Source organism: Desarmillaria tabescens, assembly GCF_030435595.1.
Source record: "Desarmillaria tabescens strain CCBAS 213 chromosome Unknown EV420scaffold_37, whole genome shotgun sequence".
Classification (NCBI taxonomy): domain Eukaryota; kingdom Fungi; phylum Basidiomycota; class Agaricomycetes; order Agaricales; family Physalacriaceae; genus Desarmillaria; species Desarmillaria tabescens.
Genome location: NW_026848336.1, coordinates 190,691 through 215,664, shown reverse-complemented (window position 1 = coordinate 215,664; position 24,974 = coordinate 190,691). Strand labels below are relative to the sequence as shown.

The 24,974-nt window shown below is 48.0% G+C and overlaps 14 protein-coding genes across 14 annotated transcripts; 7 read left to right on the top strand and 7 right to left on the bottom strand.

Moving 5' to 3' along the window:
* Positions 1–523: 523 nt before the first annotated feature.
* EV420DRAFT_764327 (uncharacterized protein) lies at positions 524–2,415 on the bottom strand. The gene is made up of 5 exons (XM_060483390.1): positions 1,887–2,415; positions 1,719–1,831; positions 1,477–1,668; positions 1,260–1,427; positions 524–1,207 (listed from the first exon to the last, which is right to left on the bottom strand). The coding sequence occupies exons 1-5, from the start codon at positions 2,206–2,208 to the stop codon at positions 800–802; spliced, it is 1,203 nt and encodes a 400-aa protein (XP_060327067.1). The 5' UTR covers positions 2,209–2,415; the 3' UTR covers positions 524–799.
* EV420DRAFT_764194 (uncharacterized protein) lies at positions 2,416–3,252 on the top strand. The gene has a single exon (XM_060483389.1). The coding sequence runs from the start codon at positions 2,624–2,626 to the stop codon at positions 3,083–3,085; it is 462 nt and encodes a 153-aa protein (XP_060327066.1). The 5' UTR covers positions 2,416–2,623; the 3' UTR covers positions 3,086–3,252.
* On the top strand, positions 3,063–3,381 carry EV420DRAFT_1766874 (uncharacterized protein; the record flags this gene model as incomplete). Its single annotated transcript, XM_060480898.1, has 2 exons — positions 3,063–3,154; positions 3,204–3,381. The coding sequence occupies exons 1-2, from the start codon at positions 3,111–3,113 to the stop codon at positions 3,379–3,381; spliced, it is 222 nt and encodes a 73-aa protein (XP_060327065.1). The 5' UTR covers positions 3,063–3,110.
* A 320-nt stretch (positions 3,382–3,701) lies between these two features.
* On the top strand, positions 3,702–4,508 carry EV420DRAFT_1274921 (uncharacterized protein; the record flags this gene model as incomplete). The annotated part of the gene is made up of 1 exon (XM_060467874.1): positions 3,702–4,508. The coding sequence occupies one exon, from the start codon at positions 3,702–3,704 to the stop codon at positions 4,506–4,508; it is 807 nt and encodes a 268-aa protein (XP_060327064.1).
* A 686-nt stretch (positions 4,509–5,194) lies between these two features.
* On the bottom strand, positions 5,195–6,711 carry EV420DRAFT_1646768 (uncharacterized protein; the record flags this gene model as incomplete). The annotated part of the gene is made up of 9 exons (XM_060477955.1): positions 5,195–5,243; positions 5,299–5,493; positions 5,526–5,853; positions 5,907–6,038; positions 6,099–6,216; positions 6,268–6,331; positions 6,379–6,498; positions 6,554–6,627; positions 6,679–6,711. The coding sequence occupies 9 exons, from the start codon at positions 6,709–6,711 to the stop codon at positions 5,195–5,197; spliced, it is 1,113 nt and encodes a 370-aa protein (XP_060327063.1).
* A 963-nt stretch (positions 6,712–7,674) lies between these two features.
* EV420DRAFT_1563973 (ATP-dependent RNA helicase) lies at positions 7,675–10,848 on the top strand. Its single transcript, XM_060473959.1, has 13 exons — positions 7,675–7,795; positions 7,821–7,978; positions 8,043–8,175; positions 8,223–8,362; positions 8,408–8,737; positions 8,785–8,912; positions 8,957–9,144; positions 9,195–9,316; positions 9,370–9,539; positions 9,590–9,819; positions 9,869–10,052; positions 10,106–10,284; positions 10,335–10,848. The coding sequence occupies exons 1-13, from the start codon at positions 7,750–7,752 to the stop codon at positions 10,472–10,474; spliced, it is 2,148 nt and encodes a 715-aa protein (XP_060327062.1). The 5' UTR covers positions 7,675–7,749; the 3' UTR covers positions 10,475–10,848.
* EV420DRAFT_1563962 (histidine phosphatase superfamily) lies at positions 10,849–12,482 on the top strand. Its single transcript, XM_060473958.1, has 5 exons — positions 10,849–10,963; positions 11,015–11,060; positions 11,115–11,686; positions 11,746–12,265; positions 12,317–12,482. The coding sequence occupies exons 3-4, from the start codon at positions 11,228–11,230 to the stop codon at positions 12,055–12,057; spliced, it is 771 nt and encodes a 256-aa protein (XP_060327061.1). The 5' UTR covers positions 10,849–10,963; positions 11,015–11,060; positions 11,115–11,227; the 3' UTR covers positions 12,058–12,265; positions 12,317–12,482.
* Positions 12,483–12,705: 223 nt separating this feature from the next.
* Positions 12,706–14,568, bottom strand: EV420DRAFT_763924 (uncharacterized protein). Its single transcript, XM_060483386.1, has 3 exons — positions 14,442–14,568; positions 13,126–14,393; positions 12,706–13,067 (listed from the first exon to the last, which is right to left on the bottom strand). The coding sequence occupies exon 2, from the start codon at positions 14,368–14,370 to the stop codon at positions 13,177–13,179; it is 1,194 nt and encodes a 397-aa protein (XP_060327060.1). The 5' UTR covers positions 14,371–14,393; positions 14,442–14,568; the 3' UTR covers positions 12,706–13,067; positions 13,126–13,176.
* Positions 14,452–14,914, bottom strand: EV420DRAFT_1766869 (uncharacterized protein; the record flags this gene model as incomplete). The annotated part of the gene is made up of 2 exons (XM_060480897.1): positions 14,861–14,914; positions 14,452–14,808 (listed from the first exon to the last, which is right to left on the bottom strand). A coding segment is annotated over exon 2 (348 nt), but the record flags the coding sequence as incomplete, so codon positions are not given.
* A 1,813-nt stretch (positions 14,915–16,727) lies between these two features.
* EV420DRAFT_1646764 (uncharacterized protein) lies at positions 16,728–18,363 on the bottom strand (the record flags this gene model as incomplete). The annotated part of the gene is made up of 2 exons (XM_060477954.1): positions 16,728–17,250; positions 17,321–18,363. The coding sequence occupies 2 exons, from the start codon at positions 18,361–18,363 to the stop codon at positions 16,728–16,730; spliced, it is 1,566 nt and encodes a 521-aa protein (XP_060327058.1).
* Positions 18,364–19,668: 1,305 nt separating this feature from the next.
* Positions 19,669–20,441, bottom strand: EV420DRAFT_1563941 (nascent polypeptide-associated complex subunit beta). Its single transcript, XM_060473957.1, has 4 exons — positions 20,324–20,441; positions 20,089–20,265; positions 19,933–20,034; positions 19,669–19,880 (listed from the first exon to the last, which is right to left on the bottom strand). The coding sequence occupies exons 1-4, from the start codon at positions 20,376–20,378 to the stop codon at positions 19,738–19,740; spliced, it is 477 nt and encodes a 158-aa protein (XP_060327057.1). The 5' UTR covers positions 20,379–20,441; the 3' UTR covers positions 19,669–19,737.
* A 38-nt stretch (positions 20,442–20,479) lies between these two features.
* EV420DRAFT_1622046 (acyl-CoA N-acyltransferase) lies at positions 20,480–21,169 on the top strand (the record flags this gene model as incomplete). The annotated part of the gene is made up of 5 exons (XM_060475768.1): positions 20,480–20,599; positions 20,654–20,785; positions 20,834–20,923; positions 20,967–20,999; positions 21,047–21,169. The coding sequence occupies 5 exons, from the start codon at positions 20,480–20,482 to the stop codon at positions 21,167–21,169; spliced, it is 498 nt and encodes a 165-aa protein (XP_060327056.1).
* EV420DRAFT_1563936 (uncharacterized protein) lies at positions 20,901–21,967 on the bottom strand. The gene is made up of 4 exons (XM_060473956.1): positions 21,713–21,967; positions 21,461–21,661; positions 21,288–21,401; positions 20,901–21,242 (listed from the first exon to the last, which is right to left on the bottom strand). Exons 1-4 carry the CDS (start codon positions 21,791–21,793, stop codon positions 21,213–21,215), a joined length of 426 nt encoding a protein of 141 aa, XP_060327055.1. The 5' UTR covers positions 21,794–21,967; the 3' UTR covers positions 20,901–21,212.
* A 239-nt stretch (positions 21,968–22,206) lies between these two features.
* Positions 22,207–24,520, top strand: EV420DRAFT_763727 (uncharacterized protein). Its single transcript, XM_060483385.1, has 4 exons — positions 22,207–22,408; positions 22,460–22,722; positions 22,775–24,435; positions 24,491–24,520. Exons 2-3 carry the CDS (start codon positions 22,700–22,702, stop codon positions 24,420–24,422), a joined length of 1,671 nt encoding a protein of 556 aa, XP_060327054.1. The 5' UTR covers positions 22,207–22,408; positions 22,460–22,699; the 3' UTR covers positions 24,423–24,435; positions 24,491–24,520.
* The last annotated feature ends 454 nt before the right edge of the window (positions 24,521–24,974 follow it).

Genomic DNA, 24,974 nt, shown 5'->3' with positions numbered 1-24,974 from the left:
GATGCTGGAAAGTAAATGTGAGAATACGATACCTTGTTCCGGTTCTTATCCAGCTTTGTGTTGAGTTTGACTGGCACGATATGTATAGCGTTGGTAGGTGCTACATCGGGACGACTATGTAATAGCGGATGTGTGGGTTCGTTGTAGTATAGATCACTCAGGTATTTCATATCATAGGCCTTCGTTATAATGCATTTGTTTTTGTCACGTTGTAATGCCTATAACCAAGCTCAACGATGAAACAACAATGGGCATCATGACGAACCTGGTCTTTCGTATCTTTTTGCCTTCGGCCTTCCTCTAGTTTGATAGCGTTTTGCTCCCGCTCCTCCTGTAATGGTAAAGATAGATTGGTCGCCTTGGCGCTGCTTGTTTTGACTGGAACGATCTCGTGAATATAGTTATGTTCAGATTAAGAAAGAATGTACTCACAAGTGCAGAGGAACAAGTCCTTCCATTGCTCTGCTAGAATAGTCAGTTTGACTATATCGTTGCCACAAGCGTTGATGTCTGGAGCGATTGCATCCCCGCCTCCTAAGGTTACCGCCTCAATCAACGTATAGCCCAAGATCCTCCCGACTACCTGAGGCGGCATGGGCTGTGGGGGAAGTGACGGAGGCTGTGATTCGACTTCGCGAGTTGTAGTGTAGGCCGAGTGTTGTTTTGCATTACAAAATTTATGACTTGGTAGCGGAGCAGGACCGGGCGGGAAAAGAAATTCGGCAGGGTCGTAATTTTGACTCATGCTACTGCGGAGATGATGTCCTGATTTGTCGTCTCGTTCCGAATTCGCCACCCGTTACCGTGATGTGACCTCCCGAAAAGGAAGCCACACAACGAACTGGTTCACGAGCACCAAGTCGCGTGGAAGTTCAGTCATACTTACCTCGGCATAGCGAATTGGAGGACAATACGTTCGTCTGGTAGCTACACCCAACAACTTCAGGTCAAGGGCTTCTCCTGGCCTCTCCCAATTGCTACCGTCACATTCCACCACCGGATCATCCATTTCCAGCAAATCATCAATGTAGCTGCCAGCACCTGAGAAATGTGCAACTCGGGTACATGCTCGGTGAAGGGCAAGAAGGGCTGGGCTGGGAAGAGGAAGATTTTCTTCATCGGAGGTTGTAAATGTGACGGGATTTTCAGGTATGGTATTCAGCACGCTTGGGAGGAAGGCCTCAATCCGATACGTATTAGGCTGTCCCTAAAACCAAGTATTAATGACACGAAAAGAGCTCCACAAACATGGTCAATACCTCTACGGCCACGAGACACATATGAAGCGCATCAAAGAAACGATGGATCGAACTATTTAGAGTCATGATGTTACTCATATGGTTCAAGTCGTCAATGTCGAGCTCCTTAAAGATATCTGTCTTTCCAAATCGGGATAGAATCGCAGCTGCCCTCGTTGGGTTTTTAAGCTAAAATGATCTTCAGTCGTGCGAAGTGGAAGCGAAAGTAAATGAATACCTTGACTTGGTGTTGACTGTCAGCGATGTTGGCCTTTCGTTCAATGGATATGATGCGGGCCTCTTCGACAGGGTCACATGTGACCGAGCTACTGAACAGAGGATGTCCAGGTTCCATACGAAAGAGATCGCACATGTATTGAAGGTCGTAACTGCGAGATAATACGCATTGATGCCGGTCACGTTTCGAGGCCTATAACAGATCTTAATGCTGAAAATATAGACAGATTTGTGGCAACTAACATTTCGCCTTGTTTCCCAGCGGGTTCTGAGAGGGACGTCCTCTTTTTCACCCCCATATGAATCAGGCAGTGGCTCGTCTATATGATTAGGGGTCTTCCCGTCATTCACCTTGACTGAAAGGTTGTATTTTGAACACAACTATCTTCGAGTTCAGAAAAAATAACTCACAGGTCCGGATGTATACTGCTGCATAGAGCTGAGCCAGTTGTTTCAGTCGTGCCTCATCTCCACCGCACGACGCAATTTCGAAAGTAACGTTATCTCTTCCTTCCACTGTTGGCGCCTCAAGCAGCATATAACCCAGAAGTCTCCCCGCCACCTGTGGTTTCATAGATCCTGCCGACACAACAGACCATTGGGAAAGGGATTCGATAGCTTGAGCACCGGCGTAGGCCGTATGCTGTTTCGTGGTAAAGTTCTCGGGAGTGCTGGTGGGCAGCGGGGCAGGACCACGTGGGAAGACGAATTGCAAAGGGTCGTAATTGGGCATTCCGACTATACGTCTGTGGTATGTGATAGCGATTATAAGAGGAGGGGGGCCGAGAAAGACGACGTTCAAAGTCAGATTACCGCGGAGCTTCAAGCTGGACCCCAGTCTCGGCTTCGTGTCACGCTAACCATTCGACGTGTCACGTTCTCACCTCCTTCCTTATGATTGGGACATGGAAAATTTTTGCTGATTTTGCCCTGCAGCTTGCCTCCAATGACCTCTGTGTCTCTCTCATCTTCATTTAAACCCAGGAAATATTATCCCTTTCATAGTTTCTTGCTCTAGTGCTCTTAAACGCAATTTTTGAATGTCTCTTTCATTGTTGTTCAGTCCATGCCAAGGGAGAGGCGCTGCTAAATCTGGTAAAGGGGTGTGGGAGGATGAGGGGCCCCAATGATACTGGAATCAAACTGGAATGGATGAAAGTACCTATCTGATTCGACGACCTCAAAATATCACGCCTATTGAAGCTGCCGGAGTCACGTCAGCTGCAGAGACAGCGTGGCAAGCTCTCTTCGGTCACTGTTGCGCAGGATTCGAGCCTGGTCAAACCATTTTCATCAATGGTGGAAGCTCCTCCGTGGGAGCCTTTGCCATCCAAATCGCCAAAGCCAAAGGTGCAGCTCGCGTCGTTGCTAGTGCGTCGGGCCAGAATGAAGAGTTTGTCAAGAGCCTTGGTGCCGATGAATTCATCGACTACACGAAGCAACCTTTGCACGAATATCTCACTCAGAACCCACCATCCCCAAAATTCCATATCATCTTCGACGCGGTGGCAGTGAAGGACCCCATCCTTGTTCACGTACAGTCCTGCCTACCTTGCGCCGGGTGGAACTTTTGTTTCAACTGGCTCAATCCAAGGACTTCATCCCTTTAATCTGGTTTTGAAAACGGCCTTCGCGATGCTCTGGCCTTCGTGGCTGGGTGGCGTTCCGCATGCATACAGGTAAGCCTGTCTTCTTTGACGACACCTATTGCTCACTTTTCCTTCGTAGAATTGTTAGACTGGCGCATGACGCATCAGCCTTAGAAGCGATAAGGCAGCTCCTCGAAGATGGCAAGCTCAAGCCTGTCATAGACTCCGTGTACGAATTTAAGGATGTCCTGTTGGCTTATGAGCGTATCATGACATCGAGAGCTAAGGGGAAAGTTGTCGTAATGGTGGATTCCTGATGGTACGGATCCGAATAATCAAGTTAGTCTTTCGATTTCTTATGGCTGTACTTCGGATATATTTACCTGTTCAATGAATATTGGGGTTTCTTTGTAGTCATTCGAACAACATGTTAGAAGTATTGGTTTCCACATTGGCGCAGGAGATTGCGATGCCATCGTTACCACGAAGACACAGTGTTAATGGAATGGTAGTATTGAATCCATCCATCGACAGCCATGCGGAGGCGGAGTTGACTCAGTTACATAACTCTCCTATTCTTTGCCTTGCCCCTTTTACGCTGCCTCATGCCGACCGCTACCACCACCACCATTCTGCGATGAAATGTACACAGCCCTACGTTCCTTTGTCTAATGACCCACCGCCAGCAGATGCAGCCCAAATTGACCTCCTCTTTCGCCTTCGAATAATAGAGCAGCTGCAAGCGTTCGCCTATCCTCATATCCACCACTACCATCCTGATGACCATATAATCGACATCCTCAACTGGATAGCCTCCTGCTTCGCTCGGAATGCCTCAGGAGACGCTGTATCAGTTGCCTTTTCCGCGCATCCCGGTCTCATCACCCTCTACGTTGCCAATAACCATAATACTCCAAACACCGACACTGTCAAGAACTGTGTGACGCTCTTTCTCTCCACCTTGCGCACAGTACTCCATGATGATGACATTGCGCCGGAGGTGGCATCCCGTATGTTTTTCCGCATGGTGGTGGATATTGCGCATGCGAGGATACAACGTAAAATAGACCTCGTGGGTCAGACGGAGGAGGGACCTGGCCAGACAGCGTATCACTTCACGAACCTTGTGTCGCTATGGCTCGTATATCGCCCAGAGGGTGAACAGTCGCGGGGGTTCTTGAATATGGCAACGAATTACGGCGGAGACTCAGCCCGTGCGAACGAGTACCTTATACAGTCCTTTCTTACGTTGGTGAACCTATCACCGGAGCAAGACAAGATAGACGTGGACGAACGATATACCTATCTCTCCTCTATAATCACCGCCTGCAGCTTGTTGGTCAATTCCACGTTCTTTGGCGACCTCGTAAACTATCACTCCTTCCGGTTATCTTTAAAGATTCAGGATCGTGAGTTGTCACCTTTCTACCTTATCATGTACTGAACAGCCCGCAGGCATTTTCCTACACAAAATTTTTCGTCGAATATCTCGCATCGCCGCTTATAAGAGCGGTGGCAATGCAATTTGCCTATCTCGGACTTCCTTTTATTCGGCAAGTCCTCGGTGTTTCGCCGCAAGGGGCCATAAATGTGAAGCTTATAAGCGAACCCAATACCCCCCACTCTTTGTCCAAAACGCACCATTGGCCATACTCGCCATCGGACCACATTCCCCGCATTCTCCTTGATCGTGAATCACCGGTTCACTCTCGGCAATCAACCGATGATAGCTCGAGTTCGGAAGGAAGCCACACTCTTTGCTCCGAACTTTCACAGCTTGACAGTCAGTTACGCAATGAACTTCTCCAATCCGAACTTCTGGTCAATGTATGGCAGCAAGGTGCACCAGTCAACACCAAGTTTCATTCGGAGCTGCAGCTGATTCATTACTTGGAGGAAAACCACGTGGACGTGGTTTGTCAAGCGTTTGGGACCTCGAAACCAGTTTGCTGGACTTGTGGATGCTATCTCGATCAATTACAGTGCTCGAGCGCAGGCAACACTGGGAGCGAGGAGGAAGAGGAAGTAGCAGAAGTAGCAGAACGGCGGTGGTGGCATTCAAAAGGAACTAGAAAAGTTTACCATGAGTGGATGATACCCCCTTCCGCTAAGCAGGATACAATAGATGGTTTATTGGAAGATTCGCAGCGCGAGATGGAGAGGATCGTAGAAGAGGTCGCTTTTGATTGTTATTTTTAGACTTTAGGTTGACATGTATATACCCAGGGATGTACCAGTAGAAGGCTATACCAGCTACAACTTTGATACAGTGAATGGGAAGGGTGGGGTTACTCGGGACTTCCACATGGAATCCCTTCGCTTTCCAGTGGTTCTCAATCGCAAGAAGACTGTCCACGGTTTCGAGGACTGTCTGTGCCCAGGGAATGTAAGAATCTGTCTTAAGCCCGATGGATTTTTCGATTTTCGCCCTGTCCACGTTAAGCGTATACGAAGGCCATACTGGAGCCTTCGCTGATCAGCAAGACGGTATTTCAAGGCTGGTCTTTCCCGAGCAAGGATTTCAAGGGCAGTCTTGTACGAGGACTGGTGAGGAGAGACGATGGCAAACCTCTTTCGGCGGGCCGGTGGCGATTCAAGCGCGAGCAAATGCGCGCGGGCCACATCACGAACATCAATGGCACCATTTTGGAGATAAACTGGAAAGTGGACGTTGTCGGGCCGAAGAAGCGCGTAAAGGTAAGCGTTGGACGAAAGGGATTTGTAGTTGGGTTCGGGCAACAATTGCTCAAAGCCTGGCGGGAAAGGTCCAAACGTGAGGCCTGGTCCGACTGCATCACTTGTCAGGTCATGAGCTTGATAGATGAGGAAACCGGAAACGAACGGAGTGAGATATTGAGCTCAGGATGTGATTCACCGAATTTCATAAATACTTGGTCGGCAAGCTTTTTGGCAAGCAGATAGATCAGTCCGTTGTTCGTGTGCTTTGCATCTTCACGTGTTACTGGAAACCAATCTACATGTGGTTACAATATTCAGGATCAAGGAGGCAACATCACGTAGATGCTTATCTTACCGTCAGGTCCATAAGGCCCTCCCGCAGGGAAAGTCGCGGCAGAGCTTGTGGCAACAATTCGTTCCACACCTGCCTTGACCGCGGCGTTCAAAATGTGAAGGCAGCCCTCGGTAGCGTCCTAATGAGAACAAATAAACGCTACATTGTCGCCTCTTGAAAGCTTGCTTACCCTGATAGTCCTCTCTGATTCAGCACCAGGTAAGGTGCAGCAATGTGTATGATCCCGTACACACCTAGGTATATGACACGTCAATCAGGATCTCCGTGAAATGAAGGATACAGACCTTTGAGAACATTGCTGAGATCATCATTGAAGATATCCGAAATGCCAACGACTTCCAAATTCTTGTAGTTGGATAACGCGTTGCTCAAGAGATCAACTTTCTTTCCTCGAGCGGAGCTAGGGGTTTTAGTGAGTCTCTTCGGTTCTTAAACCGACTTAAAAGGTGCCCTACGCTCGAACAGAATACCCTAAATCCAAAAGCTGAACCAGGACCTGAAAGCCGATGAAACCGGTTCCTCCAGTGACCTGTGTACACGGATGTCAGAGACAAGCGTTATAGAAGCAGGGAGCACTGACAAAGATGATCTTGGAACTATTCTCGCAAGGCATGAGTTGAGTGTCTAGAAGAATGCAGGGTTATTTGGCTGTCCAGGACCTACAGACTCCGAAAGGGCTGAGCGCATAGACCCCGCACTATCATAAAATTTTAACAGGTACCATACTACCTTGGGTTTTTCGTTATCCTTACATATACAGCAGCGTGTTCTGTTTCGTACGAGATGCCTCGTCCAGAACCACCATCAAAGCCTGTGTATTTGTGTTGTCAGTTACGGTGATCGCGAGTATTTGTTGCAGCGCATACTGGCATCGTACGGAGTTATTGTGTCTACACTGTGTAGGAAAAGATTTTATGAGCAACGGGCGATTACTAAAGAGATAATGGTAAGAAAGCACCATTCAGTAACAATGTATCCAGTTACGTTGAACGTGATGGGGTGGGACGACTTTCTCTGTTAACGAAGGATAATTCAATTTGGCCCTTCTCCCGTCCTGTTGAGAATATTAACGTTGTCCTTGCCGTAACACTAGCACTGGATAAGAATACATTCACGTACTTGCATACATGGAAAGCCACACCCAGGAGCTCCCCCAGGGCCCGTCTGCTGTGAGTAATCACTAACAGGTCGAACCAGACCTATTCGCCATCAACTAGTTTAAATCCCGAGACCCGAGGCCTGAGGGATACGGCCTGAGAGTTTACGCGTTACGACGTGATGGTAATGTCACAATGTCCTTCCCTCCCGCGGTCTTCTGCATTGTGAAGATAACTATAACCCCTTGGATGAGAACTCGTCCCGTAGGCCATCGAAAAGTGTGATAATGCTACGAACTCGCCGCAAATGTCGTATATTCACTGAAGTAAGTGGCCTCGTAATTGTTGGATATACGTTCCCAACTTGATTCCTCGCGATATGAATGCGTCAATAGTCATGTCCGATTCGGAAACATCGTGAAGCATCATCCGCGGTAGGACCCACGGCGCATGTGGTAGTATTGGTTAACGCAGAATCGTGGGAAAATACGTTAAGAACGGCACCGCTCGAACCGGGCCGACAGCCGGCATTTCTTTCCACTGCGACCTCTGCTATGGCAGAACCCAAATTATCAAGGAAGCAAGGTATAAAACGCAAAAGTCACTTTAAATTGTCGTCTTCGAGGAAGAAAAATAAAAACACAGCACAATAATGCGGACGACTTGGCTTGGACAACTGTCAAGCGACCATTCGAAGCTGGTGTCGGAGGTGACGACGGCATCCTGGAACTGGAAGAGGTGGAGGATGTAGAGGTCGTCTATGAAGAGACTGAAAGGGGAAGGGTTGGCTCGGTTCAACGTGCGTATTTTCTGTCTATAGGATATTCCAGAACTGAGAAAAACATAGGTTCTGGAGCGGGAAAGCGACGCCCAAGTGTCCGACGAAGACATCGAGGCCGAATCGTCCTCGAAAACACAACAAGATTCGGAAGACACAGCAAATGAAGACCGAGCAGTACCTGGTGACAATATTCCTGATTGTATGCTCTTTCTTACATGTATGTGGGTTACACTCACTGTCCTACAGCAAAATGGAACAGCTTCTCGATACATCCTCATCTGCTACGCGCTCTCTACAACAAGAAATTCCTGGAGCCAACACCGATACAAGCAGCAGCTATTCCTTTTGCTATTCAAGGGCGTGATGTTGTTGGTGTAGCCCAGACAGTGAGCCCGCCTCGACTCTTTTTTTCGTTTATTAACGGAGTCTAGGGCTCCGGAAAAACACTGGCGTACGGAATTCCAATTCTTCATTATCTCCTCTCCAATCCTGCCTCGGCTGCGCTCGCGCGACGTCCTCTGCGCGCCCTCATTCTTGCACCTACCCGCGAACTTGCTCTACAGGTCTCTTCACATTTCAATGAGTGCCTCAATACCATCCACCAGGAGAAGAAACATGGTCACATAGCCAAGAAGCCGCCAATTGTCAGCATTGCCGCAATTGTAGGCGGGATGTCTTCGCAGAAGCAGCGTAGGGTTCTCGACAGAGGTGTCGATGTGCTAGTAGCGACTCCTGGCCGATTATGGGATATAATGGAAGATGTATGCGTCTTTTCAATACATGCTGAACACCCTCTGATGATTAATAGGATGACCAACTGTCTAAGGACATCAGAGAACTGAAGTTCCTAGTTTTAGATGAAGCTGATAGAATGATAGAAAACGGCCATTTTGCCGAATTGGAGAATATCCTTAGACTAACACTACGGCAGGAGAAGTGAGTTTCAATGTTCTGACGAAACATACACTCAATGAGAATAGTGATGAACAAATACCCGGTGACGACCAAGAGTCGGAATCAGAAAATGAAGACGTTGAGAAGAGCAGCACGATGCAGACATTTGTATTCTCTGCCACTCTAAGCAAAGACTTGCAGCGGAATGTCAAAAAGCGTACTCGACCGCGAACGGGAAAAAAGAAATATGGTGACAAACCTGCATCGACTCTAGGTAGGTGTCGCATAGTTTACTTTACCTGCAAAGTACTGAGATGATGTCAGACGAACTCCTGCTTCGTCTGGACTTCCGAGATCCCGAGCCCGAGGTGATTGATCTCAGTCCGAAAGGTGGTGTAGTTTCGACACTCAAAGAGAGCAAGATTGAATGTCTGTCTGCCGATAAGGTCGGTGATATCTTTAGCATCATTCGCCTGACAATGTTGTGAACATATCGTAGGACGTGTATCTCTACTACTTCCTTCTCAGGTATCCAGGACGATCTCTTGTCTTTCTTTCTTCGATAGACGGGATACGGAGGCTCCTTCCACTAACAGAGTTCTTGAACATCAAAGCTTTCCCGCTCCACTCACAGCTAGAGCAACGACAACGACTGAAGAACCTTGATCGGTAGGTGGCCTCATATCACATCTACTAGCCAGGCTCATAAGCAATCAAAGGTTCAAGTCCACGCCCAATTCGTGTTTATTGGCTACCGACATCGCCGCTAGAGGATTGGATATTCCTTCTGTCGATCATGTTATACACTATCAGATCCCGCGTTCCGCAGATGTATATATCCATCGCAATGGACGGACAGCTCGAGCCATGATGTCTGGGTTTAGCATGCTCCTGTGCGCTCCTGATGAAAGAAGGGTCGTCAAAGCTTTGCTTGGTGGTCTCGGTCGAGGTACACTGCTTTTCTATCCTTTCTCAACCCAGTACTCAACAGATATCAGAGGAAACCGAAGTCCCGGAGATGTCCATCGAGTTAGGGCTGCTCGACAAGCTCAAACCGCGTGTACAGCTGGCAAGGCAGATCGAATCTGCTCATCACAAGGCGAAGAAGGCCAACCACGAGCGGAACTGGATGAAGGAGACAGCCGAAGCGATGGAGATCGAGCTTGGTTCTGACTTCGACAGGTATGCCTATATGTTTCCTTGAGGGATGACTATGCTGACGCGACCCGTTGCAGTGAGTCCGAAAGTGAGAACCCAACCAAGCAGAAGCAGAAAGCGAAGAATGCAAAGATCGCCACGATGAAAGCTGAGCTGAAGGCGATGCTGGCTCAACCGCTTATTGCAAAGGGTATCTCAACTCGGTATATCACGTCGGGGAGTAGGCCCATAGTAGATGATTTGATTGCAGGTGAATGTAAGTGCATATCCGCTCAAGGACCGTGCTATGATCTTAATCGTCTTTAGATCATGAGGCAATGTTAGGTGTACGGAAATCGGAAGCCAGAACTGATTTAGCTCTGGTGAAGCAGAAGCGAAAGAAGAAACCTGTTGTCAATGTGGAGGATGGGGATGACGGGGAGGAGTGGCATGGTATAGCGACGTAAAGCTGTGAACTGCTTCATAAAATCATGTTCTTTGAGGCTTGTGGATAGCCGTGTTTGCTCAATACGTTTCACTCGCTGCTTTAGGAACCCGTTTTAGATGCCAGTACGGGTGTACAGCATCGGACCCAAATTTGCAAATGCTGGGGTAGACTACCATGGTCCCAAGGAGTTTCTTGTGCTCTGTGATCATGGATATTGGGCGCGTGTCAAGTAATGGTATATAGCATGAGAACATAACACGCTATACATGTTATAATTTGTTCTTGCTATAGGTATTTTACACTCACTTCCCGTAGCACATCTTGGGCGGCCAGGATTCACACCGCCAATCAAATTGCTAAATATCCGCATTATGATTCCGGTCCGAAGACCGCAACTTGGCTATCGACGATGATCATCGTTACATTCGTGGGCCAGATTTAGTTTCTCATTAAATCGTATTTGACTCATCGAACGCAGATTAGACACGGAGAGTCAACAGATAATCCAGTAAGATTCCTCTTTTCTTTCAACTCGGTTAATCCAATTCGATCTCCGTAGAAAGCAGTGTGGGGTGGGTGGAAAGACGCCCCACTTTCTGATTTAGGCGCGTTTTTCGCTTTCCCTAATTGAAACTGTTGAAATGAGTCCATATCGTTAGGTCGCAAGGTTCGTCCCAGATGACCATTGAACAGTTATCTATCCCCTCAAAATGTTCCTTGAACGTAGCAAGCAAGAGCCCTGGGCGAGCACTTCGCATCAACAAAGATCGACATGATCTATGCCTCTCCTTTACTTCGAGCTCATCATACAGGAAAGGCCGTTCAGGACGGCCAGCCCAACTCGCCACCTCTCGTCCTCAACCCAAATCTCCGCGAGCAGCACTTTGGTATCGCCGAAGGGTACCCTTGGTGTTATACGTATCCAGATCACATGACCCTCGACGAATGCTACAAAAACAATATCTTCCCAGCCTTCTTCGACCGTTCAAGCAAATTTCCAGATGGGGAGAGTGTCGAAGATCTCGCAGAACGGGCGCACGGAGCGATAAAGGAATGCATATTTCCTCACCTCGCAGAAGAAGATGGGTTCCACGTTGCTCTGGCGAGCCATGGATTATGCATCGGAGAACTCATTCACGCATTGTTAAGCTACGACCCAAATTCCAGTAGAGAGGAGTCTTACCTTGGGTTGATGAACACGGCTTGGACGCGTGCGGTTATCTCTCTTGATGTTTGTATCTATGTCACAAGTTCTCGATGATACCTTGCTTACTTGCATCCTCTGTTAAGCCTTCACACCAGGGACCCGTGGATTCTAATAACCCACCGCCACTCAGCGTCGGGGTTACTCACATCGGGAAGACCGACCACCTTACGGACCTAGTAAGCATTTCTCGATTATTCCACTCCGCTTTGAAGATACCTATCTATCACAGCATAAGATCACAGATACCAATGACATTCTTGATGACGAGACAAAGGCGGAAGCCCTGGCATTCTTTGGAGGAGCTCATACCGATTAGACTAAAGAATAGAATGATGTGTTGTGATGTTGCTGAGAAGGCTGGTTTTATTTTGAAATGTGAACGGCTAGTCTTCTGAGTAGAAACTCGGTGGAGAAATTCGACAAGATATTTGTTTTCTGTTAACAGATCGAATGCATGTGATACGGTATTGTATATCCTCTCCCAAGAAGCGGTCAGCGGACACTATCAGAACCAAGGTTAAAGGAGAACAGGTGCGTGTTCAACGTGTTGGCAGCAACAACGCCAAGCCGGCCGCTGCGGGTGACGTAGAGATCAACAAAAAAGTACGTTTACCTTACTTTCGATTATGAACCTAACTACTGATATATTAGTAGACCAGAGCATCCTGCACCCGGACCCAAAGTACCAAAGTCCTGGGTTGTTGTGCCCAATGACCGATAGAACTGAACGACAGAGGTACGTATTCTTCCTCCGATCACCATGAATATCTAGTACAGTACACGACAATCCGACTGCTAATCAACTATAGGGGCATCCAACGTGTCTGGAAATCTCCAAACTTCATGCGCGATCTGCTTCCAGGCAGGACAACCAAGTGCAGTCCAGGTTACTGCAGCGGTTCAAGAAATTCATCACAGCTCTCCATATGAAGAGGCGTGGAGCAGTAAATTGTGACAGAACGAAGATGTCCACTCCGCAAAGCGATCATAGCGGCAAGGGGACCTCATAACGTGAATGAGGGTACTTCCAAACAAGATAGTCGCAAATGCTGTAAATTTGGGAGAAGTCCGTACTCCTGATAATATCCCTGCACTTAAGCGTAAACCTGCTTCAAGACAATTTCAGCGGCTACGATTTCTAAGAATTTCTAATAATGTATCTCTCTAGCCACATTCTTTGTTTCTGTTGAAGAACACCCTCGGACAATAAAGGTTACTACCTTCCTATCAGGAGGTTTCAAATGATCACTGCAGTTGAGTATAGTTTTGGAAGGAAGGAAGGAAGTAGGTTGGGATCCGGATGGTCTTGAAGTGACGAACATCGAATTTTTCAGTTGAGGAATTTGACGCAACGTCAAACGCTGGGCGGTCTGCGTATCGGAATCGATCAATCCATACCGTTTCACTGAACCAAATTCGCGAGGCTTCAGCTACTGGAGATACATAAATAAAGGCGAACGTACTGCAGGGAACGGTCACTGATCAACATCCAAATCGGACCAAAACCTTCCAAACTACGTTCCGGAAGTTTTTTGGTCTCGTCCCTTCAAGGCAGTAATAGAAAACTGTCCTAATTGCTGCAGGGGTGCTACGTTTTGATTAAAGTTCGCCACGTCGTCATGACCCAAACAGTAGATTTTGACTGAACGAAGCTTTTGGCTATGCGAAGTGATCGAAGTGATCATGGTGTTAAGGGAACCTTGAGAAGAGGGTAGCAAGAAACAAGACAGCTGTAGATGCTGCAAATTTGGGAGGAATCCGTCGGAAGCAAGAAGCGCGAAGAAGTTATCCAGTCTCCAGAAGTGCCCGATATCTAGGTACACGAGAGTGTCCATGAATAAGAGAGTGTCTTGGATGAAGCTCTGATCGGATACATCTAGATCCGAAGAATGGACGGCTAATCTTGTAAGAGAGCAACCAGTTGAACGGGAGATAAACTCTTTCATGATCAAGGGTATATCAGGTGCGTCACGACGATCGAACTTGAATGTGAGGTCTTCTAAGGAGGGTAGGCACAGATGCGCCAGTAGTTGCATTGATGATAGAAAAAGGCGTCGAACATTGGGGAGAAAAACGTGAATCGGAGCCTGACGGAGGGAGATATCATCCCCAACTTGATAAATATTGCCAAATATTTCCCTCCCCTCGAGGTGACATTCTACGAGAGACTGATAAATTTCAAGATTAGGAACACTGTCCGCACATCCTGCCAGATGGGTAATATGGAGAGGGAATTTGAAATTGCCGAGATCGTGACTGTCTTGTAGAGCCACCGTTTCAAGGCGAGGGGCGTCAACGAAGACACTTCGAGTATCTTCTGGCATTGGGTCCCATCTATCCATATTTCGTACCAAAGCGTTCAAAGCCAAGGATTCCAGACGAGGGATCTTTCCTCGAGCTGGCTTCAACAAATCCAACAAAGGCAAGGAAGCATGTAGAAGCAAGGTCTTCCACCGGTGGGACACCTCAACGATCACGGAAAGAGCTTGAGCAGCCATATCCTCATTGTAGTTATGATGAACAAGTTCAAAAGCTATATCAAGAGGACACTGTTCCGAACGAAGAATCATGGTTTTGAGGCGAGTGTTATATGGTGGACCGGCGGAGCATAATGAGGAAGGCGCTCTGGGGGGAAAAACGGAAAGTGAAGCACTATATGTGACCAGAGTTGGGGATAAGATAAAACCACATCCCTCCAAGCGCCACATACGTGACTGAGTGTCCACGGACCCTGTGAAAAAATTAACGGTTGGAGGTGATCCACCTCGCGTGTGCTAGCCTCGTTCCACCACTGCGAGATCTGTATCTCGCGAAACACAGATCGAAGAACATCGCTGGGAAGACGTCGGATGGGCGCTAGTGCTGATGAACACGACGCCATTGACATATAGACTGCATCGCGACGGCTTTGCACCTCTGATCTGATTACATCGATGCGGTCTAGCAGCGTGTCGTATATCGAGACTTGTTGGAGGACAGCGATATCAGGGCTAATTAATTCACGATCGGTATCATAGAAAGGTCTTGTTGCGCGAAGAATACCGGAGAGCTGAGAATTTAAGTCGTCGGGTGGGAATACAGGCTCTGGTATGGAACGTGCCACGGCATCCAAGTGAAGCATTGCATCTGTCGCATCCATGGTTTCTCTGATTCTTTTGTATTAGTTCTCTCCGTTACATTAAGCAAAATGGAACGTACTTGGATATTCCCGAAGTTGACGTCCGTGCGGCCACTCGAGGTAGGTGAAGGTCACCGGCGTCACCGGACCGGGTAAACGAACTTCAATCGGAGTTTGTGATCAATGCTTATCTTTGAACTACCTGTTGCACGTTGAACATGAATATAAAAATAGTGCGTATATCATTCTATCTTGTAGAAAGGTTAACATATTGAGCAACCCGTAGATTTTCACACTACGCGTGGTGATATATTACAATGTTATACGTGGATGCATTTCAGCCCTGGCTTCTGTTCTTCAGGACAAGTAGACCAGACCTGAGAAACCTTTCTGTTGAGCGCGTGACGTATTCTGATGTGGCCATAATTCACAAGACCGCCCTTGTGAGAATAAGCCTCCAGTTCTGGTAAGACTCATCTGGCAGGCTCACATCCCACCTCTCGACGTCTAGGTGAACGAAGCCATAATACGACGAAAAGTGAACGGATAATGAACAAGCACCAATATCTGCGGTTTTCTGATCATTGAGATTGAAGGTGGCCTTTCACTTCCAACTGGACGGGCCGTTTGATGGACGAGCGCCTTTGTAGTTGGAAATTTTACTATCGCCCCTTTCCGTCGACCTGCAATTCGCATTCTGGGTGAATAATTTCATTACAATGATCTTCCCGTTGGTATGGCTGTCTCAACGTACAAACTAAGAGATATATAGCCATGTCCTGTGTAGCATTCTCGACCGCTTTTCATGAAGGCTCCGGAGATCCCGTTTGCTGTCGCGAACCAACCGTGTTTCAGGCTTCCTTCTTTCCTTTCTTTCTGTATTCTCCGCTTCTTCATTCGCCACAAACTGTTTTGCTGGGTTGGGAGTTTGTGTGATCTATGCTTACATTTCCGCTAAATCTAGAAACCAAGGGTGTACGTTTTTCCATCTTTGCCTAACCGTATATTTGCACGGATATTCCACACAAAACTTGCCCTCCAATCTCCAACACGGTGTCGATGCGGCATCCACACGTTAGTGGTGAACCAGCGCCCCAGCACATCCATCCAGCCTCTTCGCCTCTTCAAAGGGAACTGTTTCCCAATCCTTCAAGCCATACGTAACTCCTCTCGGTTTTCTGATCACTGCTTGTTTGGGGTTTTTCAGCCTTGGCGAGGGACCGGACCGGTGGCGTTGTATTCTGAAATGTTATCGTCTCTTTACATTAGCGTGCACCATGGCCCTGACATATCTGGGGTTCGTCTATTAAACGAGGGTTCCGCGGGCTATTGACTCGGAGGTGGATTATTGTCCGGGATACATTATGTGTCGTGGTAGCGCACTTTCACGATTCAATATTCCTTGGTCGTACGAGCACTAGGCTAGGGCGTCTCCCACAGCGCCTCCGGATCCGAATGGCATCAGTGGGTTAGTGACCAACTCAGCATATGCTTCTTCTCTACTAGAATGTCGAGACGGTCACATTCCCCACAATGAATATGTACTACGCGATTTCTTAGTCTGCCACTACCTACTATTATTGCCAAGCTCAACGTTCCTTATACCCATACGTATGTCCTTGTTATCAAGATTAGCACATGTAGAAGGGCACAAAAAATCTGTAGGTGCGTATAATCTGAAACGTTCCCTACACAAATAAATATATCCTTTCTATCTGAATTAGGAGGGGGGAAAAGGACACAAAGAGATACGTGGGTCGGTAGATGTCAACAGTTATAGCTCTGCAAAGACCATTCAGTACTGAAGCCATGCTGCCTCCTTGAAACAGGCGGTGCTATCGCGCATTAACATACCCAAATTAATCCCACCGTGCTCGTAGCTGGCTAGAAGACCCATCTCAACAATTGGAGATCTCTGAATAAAGGAGGACGTACTACAGAGAAAAGTCACCGCCAGTGGTCAACCAGAACATCTAAATCGGACCGATTGAAATTTCCGAACTGGGTTCCAGAAATTCCGTCTTTTAGTCTTTCTGTAGCAATAAAGTGTTGTCCAGGTTGCTGCAGTGCTGTGAGATATCGATTGAAGGTCTCCACATCCTCAGGCCTGCCACATTGAATTTTGACCGAACGAAGATGCTTGCTCCGCGAAGAGATCATAGCGACAAGGGAATCTAGGGATGAAGACCCGGATATACCAATGCAAAATAGCCGTAGATGCTGCAAATTCGGGAGGAATCCAACAGAAGCAAGGACATCGAAGATAACATCAATGTTCCAAAGGCCCCCAATTTGCAAGGACACAAGAGTGTCCATGAATAAGAGTGACTCCCGAATAACGTTGTGATCATCTGCGTTTGAAGAATGGAAGGATAATCTAGAAAGGGAGCATCGCGAACGTCGGATGAAATCGTTCACAATCTGAACATTGTGGGTGCTTGCACCATGGTCCGAGTTGCTACGATTCATGCTAAAGACTGAAATCATTTAAGGAAGGTAGGCACAGATGTGCCAGTATTCGCAGCGATGTATAAAGGCACCGGACATTGGGAAGGTGAATGTTAAGAGGAAGGGAGATATCCTTATTGTCTCTTTGACTGAGCTCGAGATGGAGTTCGATAAGAGACTGATAAACTCCAAGATTAGAAACACTGGTGATACATGCCGCGAGTTGAGTGATATGAGGAGGAAACACGAAATCCCCGAGACCACGGGTACCGCGTAAAGTCACCCTTTGAAGGCGAGGAGCGTCAACGAAGATACTTCGGGTATCTTCATGGAGGTCCGCTCTGTGCAATTGTGGTCTACGCGAAGTATCCATTGTCAAAGATTCCAGACAAGGGATCTTCCCGCGAACCACCTTCAACCGCTCCAACAATACTATCAAGAATGCACAGAGCTGCAAGGTCCTCCACCGATATGACTTCTGGGCAATCACGGAGAGTGCTTGGACGGGCGTATCCTCATCAATATCGCTTCGGAAATCTAAGAACACTATGTCGAGAGGATGCTGTTCCGAACGATGAATCATGGCTTTTAGTGCGTCGGCCATATGACGAGGGGAGGAACGCCGCTCAGACATGCCCTTTAAACGAGGGGTCACAAAACAAAGTACAATATGCGACCAGAGTTGGGGATAGGATAAAACTATATCCCTCCAAGCACCGCATACATGACTGAGTGTCCAAGGACCCTGTGAGAAATCTACCATCCCGTGCCATCCGGCCCCTGGTGTGCCTGTGTTCCGCCATTCTGAGACCTGTATCTCGCGAAACAAAGATCGAAGAACATCGTTGGGAAGACGTCGGATGGGTGCTAGCGTCGACGCATAGTCCGCCAATGACTTCTGAACTGCATCGCGATGGCTTTGCACCTTAGATCTGATTTCATCGATACGGTCTAGCAAGGTGTCATATACCGATACCTGCTGTTGGAGATCCTCGATATTGGGGATTATCCAGTCATTGTCGGTATCAAGCAAGGGTCGTGTAGCACGAAGAAGCCCAGAGACGCGAGAATTTAGATCCTTGTGTGGGAATACAGGCTCTGGTACGGAATGTGTCACTGCATCCAAGTGGAGCATTGCATCTGTCGCATCTATGGTGTTTCTAATTCTTTTGTTTAGCTTTTGTTGCATTGGGCAATATGGGACGTACTTGGATATTCCTGAAGCTGACATCCGTCGAAGCAGAAGACCATCAGATGCATCAAGAGCCGGGGTCGCCGGCCCGTAAACAAACCAGGTCGGAGTTCAAGATCAACGCTTACCTTCGTACTACTACTAACTGCTCACATTGAACATTAATCTGGAAATTGCTGTGTATATTATTCTATCTCGCTGGAAGTTTAACTTATTGATCGCGAGCAAACGATAGATTTTTACACTACGCCAGCTCTACCAGTGGTGGCAGGTATATTATACAATGTCATACTTGGATGCCAGTACATTTCTTCAGCACAGTACTCGACAAGACCGTGAAACCACTTGCGCCAAGTAGTTGGGTTTGCAGTGAACCTGCTGTGGTCCCTCACATTGATCCATCTCGAGTTGACGTGCTCCTTACCAAAAATTTCCCACTGGTTCGGAATCGTGTACTCTATGGCCTCCCGCTGTGAAAGCCCTGGATCCATCCAGCTGTTGAGGATCACCCAATTGCCCAATGCCATCGTGAGAAGTATCACCGGTGCAAAACTCTTCCAATGATATGGACGAGTCCCCGTCGGTAGGCCTCATACAGACTTAAATCCTACCTCTAGACGTTCATGATTATCTAGGTATGCATCAAGCCCAGGGCGATGACAAGTATACCCGAGGAATAATGAGCGGAACGGTCTTCAATACGATTGGTAACTTTTTTTTTCCTCTGATATTTTGTACAGTGGCACTGGAAAAGTTTTTCCATGGTACACCGTGTCCAAACGCGAGCATGGAGCAGATATAAAGGCCAAGTTCGCCAGAGTCGCGATTGATTCGATGGTGATGGTATCTCAACAGCGAGCAGAATGAGGAGCTGGGCTGGAGTTGGGGGGAAGCCGTTAATCTATGGTCTCGGAGTCGCATCCGTGGATGAACGATTAATTATACTTGGACAGAGTTCCGTGAACAATGAAGCGAATTCTTGTCCCGGAGTTCTCGGCCCTGGTCGCATGAACATTGGGGACGCTATTCAAAGTTCGACTCATCTCATTCAGTGTGGAACTCGCGTCCTTTTTATCAAAATCAGTACATGTAGAAGAGCACAAGAAATCTGTAGGCACGTAGAATCTGAATCGAGGCTAACGGCCATAAACCAGATCTGTTTTGCAAAAAAGTAGAAATCGCAAAGGAGAATGAACCACTTGCCCATCGCGCGTTAGGATATAATCCGGCTTCATCCCACCACGTAAATGCAGTGCAAAGAAATTCATAGCAAGCAAGCAAGCAGAATGGTTCTTTTTTAATACATCGACGGTAAAACTAATCCAACTTTGCAGCGTCATCAAAGTTTTCCACCAAATCTGGGACGTCGTCGTCGTCGTCCTCTTCTGCGGGTTGGCCGGGACGTTGTTGTTGGATGGCTTGGTATGATTCTGCGAGTTTTCGGAGGGAGGCCAGGGAGTCTGGTGGGCTGTGAGTTGGGGGTAGAGGAAGGAAGTAGGGATGCAAGCGTACCTGGGCCAAGCTGGTTGAGTATACCGGGAACGAGCTCTGTCAGCTCCTTTACGTGGCCTGCACCGTAGATGGCGAACGTATTGGCAGAGACCGCAGCGTGTACTTGTGTGCCGGCGTCAGGAAAGAAACTTGGTCATGGCCCCAACAAACACACACCTTTCGGAGCGGTGAAATGCAAAACATTCCCATCCTCCCTGAACATATTAACCTCCTCCACACCCGAAATGGGCTGCACATTGAGTTTCTTGAGCGCACCCTGGAGTTTCTTGTCGTCTTGGGCCGCAGCGGGTTTGCCTTTCCGGACGACTTTACGGCGCACGGTGCCCTTTCCACCTATTCCAGTCAAGTCAATTGATTTTTTTTCTCACACAAAAAAACCATCAGTGCAGACCTATCCTATTCGCTGCTGCGGCAGCCTGGAGCTTTGCCAATTTTGCTGGATCCATCGGTGGGCGGGGGAGGGCGTAACGAAAAAGATTGGGAGGAAGGGAGACGAAATAAGGTTTGGGTAAATAGGTGCATACAATAAGGACTCCTTGACTTTCTCATGGCCAAGTTCAGTGTTCGACCTGCGGTTCCTGAGGATATCCCTGCGATTCTGCAGTTTATACTTGACTTGGCGACGTATGAGAAGACACCGGAGAGTGCGAAGGCTACGCCCGAACTGGTGAGTTTCGATGGCGTCCTGTTTGTCGAGCTTGATTATTGATTTGGCTTCTAGTTGCACACTGCACTGTTCAGTGACCAGCCTACTGCTCATGTCTTGATGGCTAATTTCGACGATGGGACGCCTGTAGGATTCGCTCTCTACTTTTATAATTTCTCTACGTGGATCGGAAGACCCGGGATCTACGTGCGTCCCTAGTCTATGCTTGCAAGTCTATCTCTCACTTGCTGCTAGCTAGAGGATCTGTACGTATCGCCTGAACACAGGAACCTAGGCGTCGGCAAAGCACTCTTCACCAAACTCGGAGAGATCGCGGAAGAAAAGGTATGATGCATGTACCAAGACGTTCCTTGCTTACAGTCTGTAGAACTGCGGTCGCATCGATTGGTCCGTGCTCAAGGTGCGTGTATCCCCGTTCTATCCCGACGGCAACTAACATACTCTCAGTGGAACGCGCCGTCCATCGCATTTTACGAAAACACGCTCGGGGCAACTCGGATGGAAGAATGGGTTGGTATGCGCCTCGAAGGTGACGAGAGTATCCGCAGACTGAGGACGCTGGGGCCGTAGATTAAATGGGTATTATAAACAAACAAACAAGTATAAGCGAGAATTATACACCATCGTAACTCGCACCGCCGGCCTACAACTATTAGCATAAACCCCAATCCAAGTAAACACTACGAACCTTTCTCAACCGCTTGACGATAGGCTCCTCCTCAAGGTCACCCTTCTCACGAGCAGCAACCTCAATCGAAAATACCCTCAACACGTTCTTCACGTCCGCAGAGTGCACCGAGATCTACCACCCACATCCATCAGCACCAGCGCCTAACAACGACCACCACTTAACCAACTCACCTTGGCCTTTCGCATAACCTTGCACTGCGGCCCTATCCACACCACCAAGATAAACTTCTCCCTCGTACTCTCCTTATCATTCGCATACGACACCCGCCCATACGCAAACGACGCCTTGGACTCGTCCAGGTTATCCTTCAGCTCATCCAGCGGGTTTCCCGTCCCGCTCGACGTAAGGACTAGGCGGTCGGAGCGGTCGGACTAGGGGGCATGGTTAGCAGCGGTGTCGTGTGCCCTTCCCCCCCAACGCACCTCGTAGTCGAGTAGCAACCACGTCGTTTCCGACTTGTCTGACCGAACGTCTTCGTACGCTGGAACCAGTGAAGTGAGCATTTGGTTACGATGAACGGCAAAGCATACCTTGGGCTATGGTGGGGTCGCTTACGTCGGCCATCGAGCAATCTAAAAAGTAGTAAAGGGTATGGGTGATGGATCTGATTAGGGGCCGCGGAGGGTTAGCGGCCAAACCACGTGGCGCAACACTTCTCCATTTATTTATGATTTTTCTGCGAGCGATTATCGTATCACGTTCCACAGCGTAACAGTGATATATATATAAGTCCCCACCAAGTTCTTGGGGCTATCCTGTATTACAGCCAGGTCTTGTCAAGAATTTCGTTGTGATGGAGGTCGTGTGCCGGAATCCTTAAGGTTTTTTTTTTGCTTTCTCTCTTTGTGGACCGCAAGGGCCAAGTGTAGGTTCTCATGCCTCTTGGGCTGCATGATTTCTGTGAGCTTTCTCTATGGAATACACCGTGAATTGAAGTTCAGGGAGAAGAAACTGAGAGTAGTCGCACAAAGGTAAGCAGCTGCATTGATTCATGAACGGTCCGACCGGCGACGCCTGTAACGATCGTGAGCTTGCCTCCCATTCAAGGCGATCAGTTACAGGTCTAGGTGGACAGTCTCTCTTCTTCCTCGACAGTTGTCAGCTTCAGGAATATCCCAGTACGTCCCATATCGCTCAATGCAACAGAAAAAACTAAACAAAAGACTTAGAAACACCATAGATGCGACAGATGCACGTTCCATACAAGAGCCTGTTGAGGACCGAACAACTTGTTTCCAGATTCATCTTCAACGCGACGGGGTAGTCCAAAGGTAAACATTAATCACAAACTCCGACTCCGACGGAAATGGTTCGTTTCAAGTTATGGTCCGACGACGCCGGTGGACAGTTCCTCCTTGTTTGTAGGTGAAAACACTCTATCACAAGTTGTTCATCCTCTACCTCGACCGATGTCGGCTTCAGGAATATCCAAGTACGTCTCATATTGTCCAATGCAATAGAGAGAACTAAACAAAAAGGATTAGAAACACCATAGATGCGACAGATGCAATGCTCTACTTGGATGCAGTGTCACGCTCCATAACAGAGCCTGTATTCCCACTCGGGGATCTGAACTCTCGTGTCTCCGGTATTCTTCGTGCCAGGCGACCTTTCCTTGACACCGACCATGACTGGATACTCCCTAATATCGAGGTCCTCCAACAGCAGGTCTCAGTATACGACACCTTGCTAGACCGCATCGATGAAATCAGATCGGGAGTACAAAGCCGTCGCGATGCAGTTAAGAAGCCGTTAGCAGCGTATGCGTCGACGCTAGCGCCCATCCGACGTCTTCCCAACGACATTCTTCGGTCCGTGTTTTGCGAGATACAAATCTCGCAGTGGCAGAAAGCTGGCAAAGTGAAACAGAAAGATGGCGAGGCGTTGGATTTTTCACAGGGTCCGTGGGCGCTCAGTCATGTATGCGGTGCTTGGAGGGATATCGCTCTATCCTATCCCCAACTCTGGTCGCATATAAGACTTGATTTTTCGCCTCCCCATACAATGGACCCGCCCGGGGAGCATCGGCGTCCCCCTCGTCATACGATCGATGCACTAAAAGCCATGATTCATCTTTCTAAACAACATCCTCTCGACATAGTACTCAACCTTGATCGTAAAGGCGATAAGGATATCGCTGTTCAAGTTTTTTACATGATTCTCAAGGAGTCTTGTCGATGGAGGTCCTTGCGGCTACGTGCTTCCTCGGATTTTTTGGAGCTATTCAAGGTGGTTCGCGGACAGATTCCTTGTCTGGAATCTTGCAATTTGGATACTTTGGATATGCTTGATAGCGACAGAGCGGACCTGCCTGAAGATACTCGAAGTATCTTCGCTGAAGCCCCTCGCCTTCAAAACGTGACTTTATGCGGCACCCACGGTCTCGGGAGTTTCATGTTTTCTCCTCATATCACTCATCTCGCAGCATGTACGAACAATGTTGCTAACCTTGGAGTTTACCAGTCTCTCGTCGAATGCCATCTCGAGACTGATCCGAGAAACGACCAGGATATTTCCCTCCCTCTTAACATTCACCTTCCCAATGTCCGGTACCTTTTTCTGTCATCACTGCGAGTACTTGCACATCTGTGCCTACCTTCCTTAAAAAATCTCACAGTCGATCGTGTCGACTCGGACCGCGGTGCAAACACGCGGGATGTTTGGATTGTGAACGATTTCATCCGACGTTCACGGTGCTCCCTTTCCAAGTTAGTCTTCCATTCCGATTCGAACATAGACGATCAGATCTTTATCCGGGAGTCACTCTTATTCATGAACACTCTGGTGTTCTTGGAGATTTCGTTCTTTTGGGACATTGAGGATACCTTCCATGCCCTCGCTCCCGTTGGATTCCTCCCAAATTTGCAGCATCTACGGCTATTTTGTTTCGATATACCTTCATCGCAAGAATCCCTCATTGCTATGATCTCTTCGCGTAGCGAAAATCTCCGTTCGGTCCAATTTTATTGTGACAAGCCTGAGCACGTGAAGAGCTTCAATCGATATCTCACACCACTGCAGCAACCTGGACAACACTTTATTGCTACACTAAGAGAACTACATGACGAAACTTCTGGAATGCAATTCGGAAAATTCAGCCAGTCCGATTTAGATGTTCCGGTTGACCAGTGACCTTTTCTCTACAGTACGTCCTCCTTTATTCAGAGATCTCCAATTTCTAAGATAGGTCTTCTACTCAGCTGCGACCGCGGTGGGATCAAGTTGGATATGTTAACTGTCCAGGTTCGACCCGTGCGAGGCGACTTCTTGAAGTTAGCGTTGCAGGTGCGATAGAGTCGAGATGGTAAACGGCTGATTACTGAGTCTTGCTGCATGGCTAAGTTGTATTTGTTTGGTGCTGGCAGATGCGAGAGGAGGAGGACTGTGGAATGAGCACAGCCACTTATTTGTACTTACATACGTACAATCTGCCATGAGATGTCCCCAGCGACTGAGGATTGGACAAGTTACAACTCGGACTTGCCCGGCTTCACGTCCGTCAACCCTCATTTTTCTCGTAGCTGTCATCAACTTCGCTGCTCAAAATATTAATAAATAAAGCTGGCAATTGTATTGAAGATGTACTTTGTTCGAAGGTTAAGCGCTAGCATTACAATCACTACGGCAAACTCCGCGACTGAGGTGATTCGTTTACGGTCCGGCTACACCGGTGGATTGACTTCG

Bases quoted from the DNA above. Each gene is read 5' to 3' on its own strand.
- EV420DRAFT_764327 (XM_060483390.1), bottom strand. From the start codon at position 2,208: ATGCCCAATTACGACCCTTTGCAATTCGTCTTCCCACGTGGTCCTGCC. The intron at 1,669-1,718 runs GTTAGTTGCCAC...GATCTGTTATAG, and splicing joins GCTGGGAAACAAGGCGAAAT to GCCTCGAAACGTGACCGGCA. The intron at 1,428-1,476 runs GTATTCATTTAC...AGATCATTTTAG, and splicing joins ACAGTCAACACCAAGTCAAG to CTTAAAAACCCAACGAGGGC.
- EV420DRAFT_764194 (XM_060483389.1), top strand. From the start codon at position 2,624: ATGGATGAAAGTACCTATCTGATTCGACGACCTCAAAATATCACGCCT.
- EV420DRAFT_1563973 (XM_060473959.1), top strand. From the start codon at position 7,750: ATGGCAGAACCCAAATTATCAAGGAAGCAAGGTATAAAACGCAAAA. The intron at 8,913-8,956 runs GTGAGTTTCAAT...CAATGAGAATAG, and splicing joins CTAACACTACGGCAGGAGAA to TGATGAACAAATACCCGGTG. The intron at 9,540-9,589 runs GTAGGTGGCCTC...AAGCAATCAAAG, and splicing joins CGACTGAAGAACCTTGATCG to GTTCAAGTCCACGCCCAATT.
- EV420DRAFT_1563962 (XM_060473958.1), top strand. From the start codon at position 11,228: ATGATCTATGCCTCTCCTTTACTTCGAGCTCATCATACAGGAAAGGCC. The intron at 11,687-11,745 runs GTTTGTATCTAT...TCCTCTGTTAAG, and splicing joins GTGCGGTTATCTCTCTTGAT to CCTTCACACCAGGGACCCGT.
- EV420DRAFT_763924 (XM_060483386.1), bottom strand. From the start codon at position 14,370: ATGTGGCGCTTGGAGGGATGTGGTTTTATCTTATCCCCAACTCTGGTC.
- EV420DRAFT_1563941 (XM_060473957.1), bottom strand. From the start codon at position 20,378: ATGGATCCAGCAAAATTGGCAAAGCTCCAGGCTGCCGCAGCAGCGAAT. The intron at 20,266-20,323 runs GTCTGCACTGAT...TGACTGGAATAG, and splicing joins CGCAGCAGCGAATAGGATAG to GTGGAAAGGGCACCGTGCGC. The intron at 19,881-19,932 runs GTACGCTTGCAT...ACAGCCCACCAG, and splicing joins ACTCAACCAGCTTGGCCCAG to ACTCCCTGGCCTCCCTCCGA.
- EV420DRAFT_1563936 (XM_060473956.1), bottom strand. From the start codon at position 21,793: ATGCTCACTTCACTGGTTCCAGCGTACGAAGACGTTCGGTCAGACAAG. The intron at 21,402-21,460 runs GTGAGTTGGTTA...TGTGGGTGGTAG, and splicing joins AGGTTATGCGAAAGGCCAAG to ATCTCGGTGCACTCTGCGGA. The intron at 21,243-21,287 runs GTTCGTAGTGTT...TAATAGTTGTAG, and splicing joins TCGTCAAGCGGTTGAGAAAG to GCCGGCGGTGCGAGTTACGA.
- EV420DRAFT_763727 (XM_060483385.1), top strand. From the start codon at position 22,700: ATGTCGGCTTCAGGAATATCCAA. The intron at 22,723-22,774 runs GTACGTCTCATA...AAAAAGGATTAG, and splicing joins TCGGCTTCAGGAATATCCAA to AAACACCATAGATGCGACAG.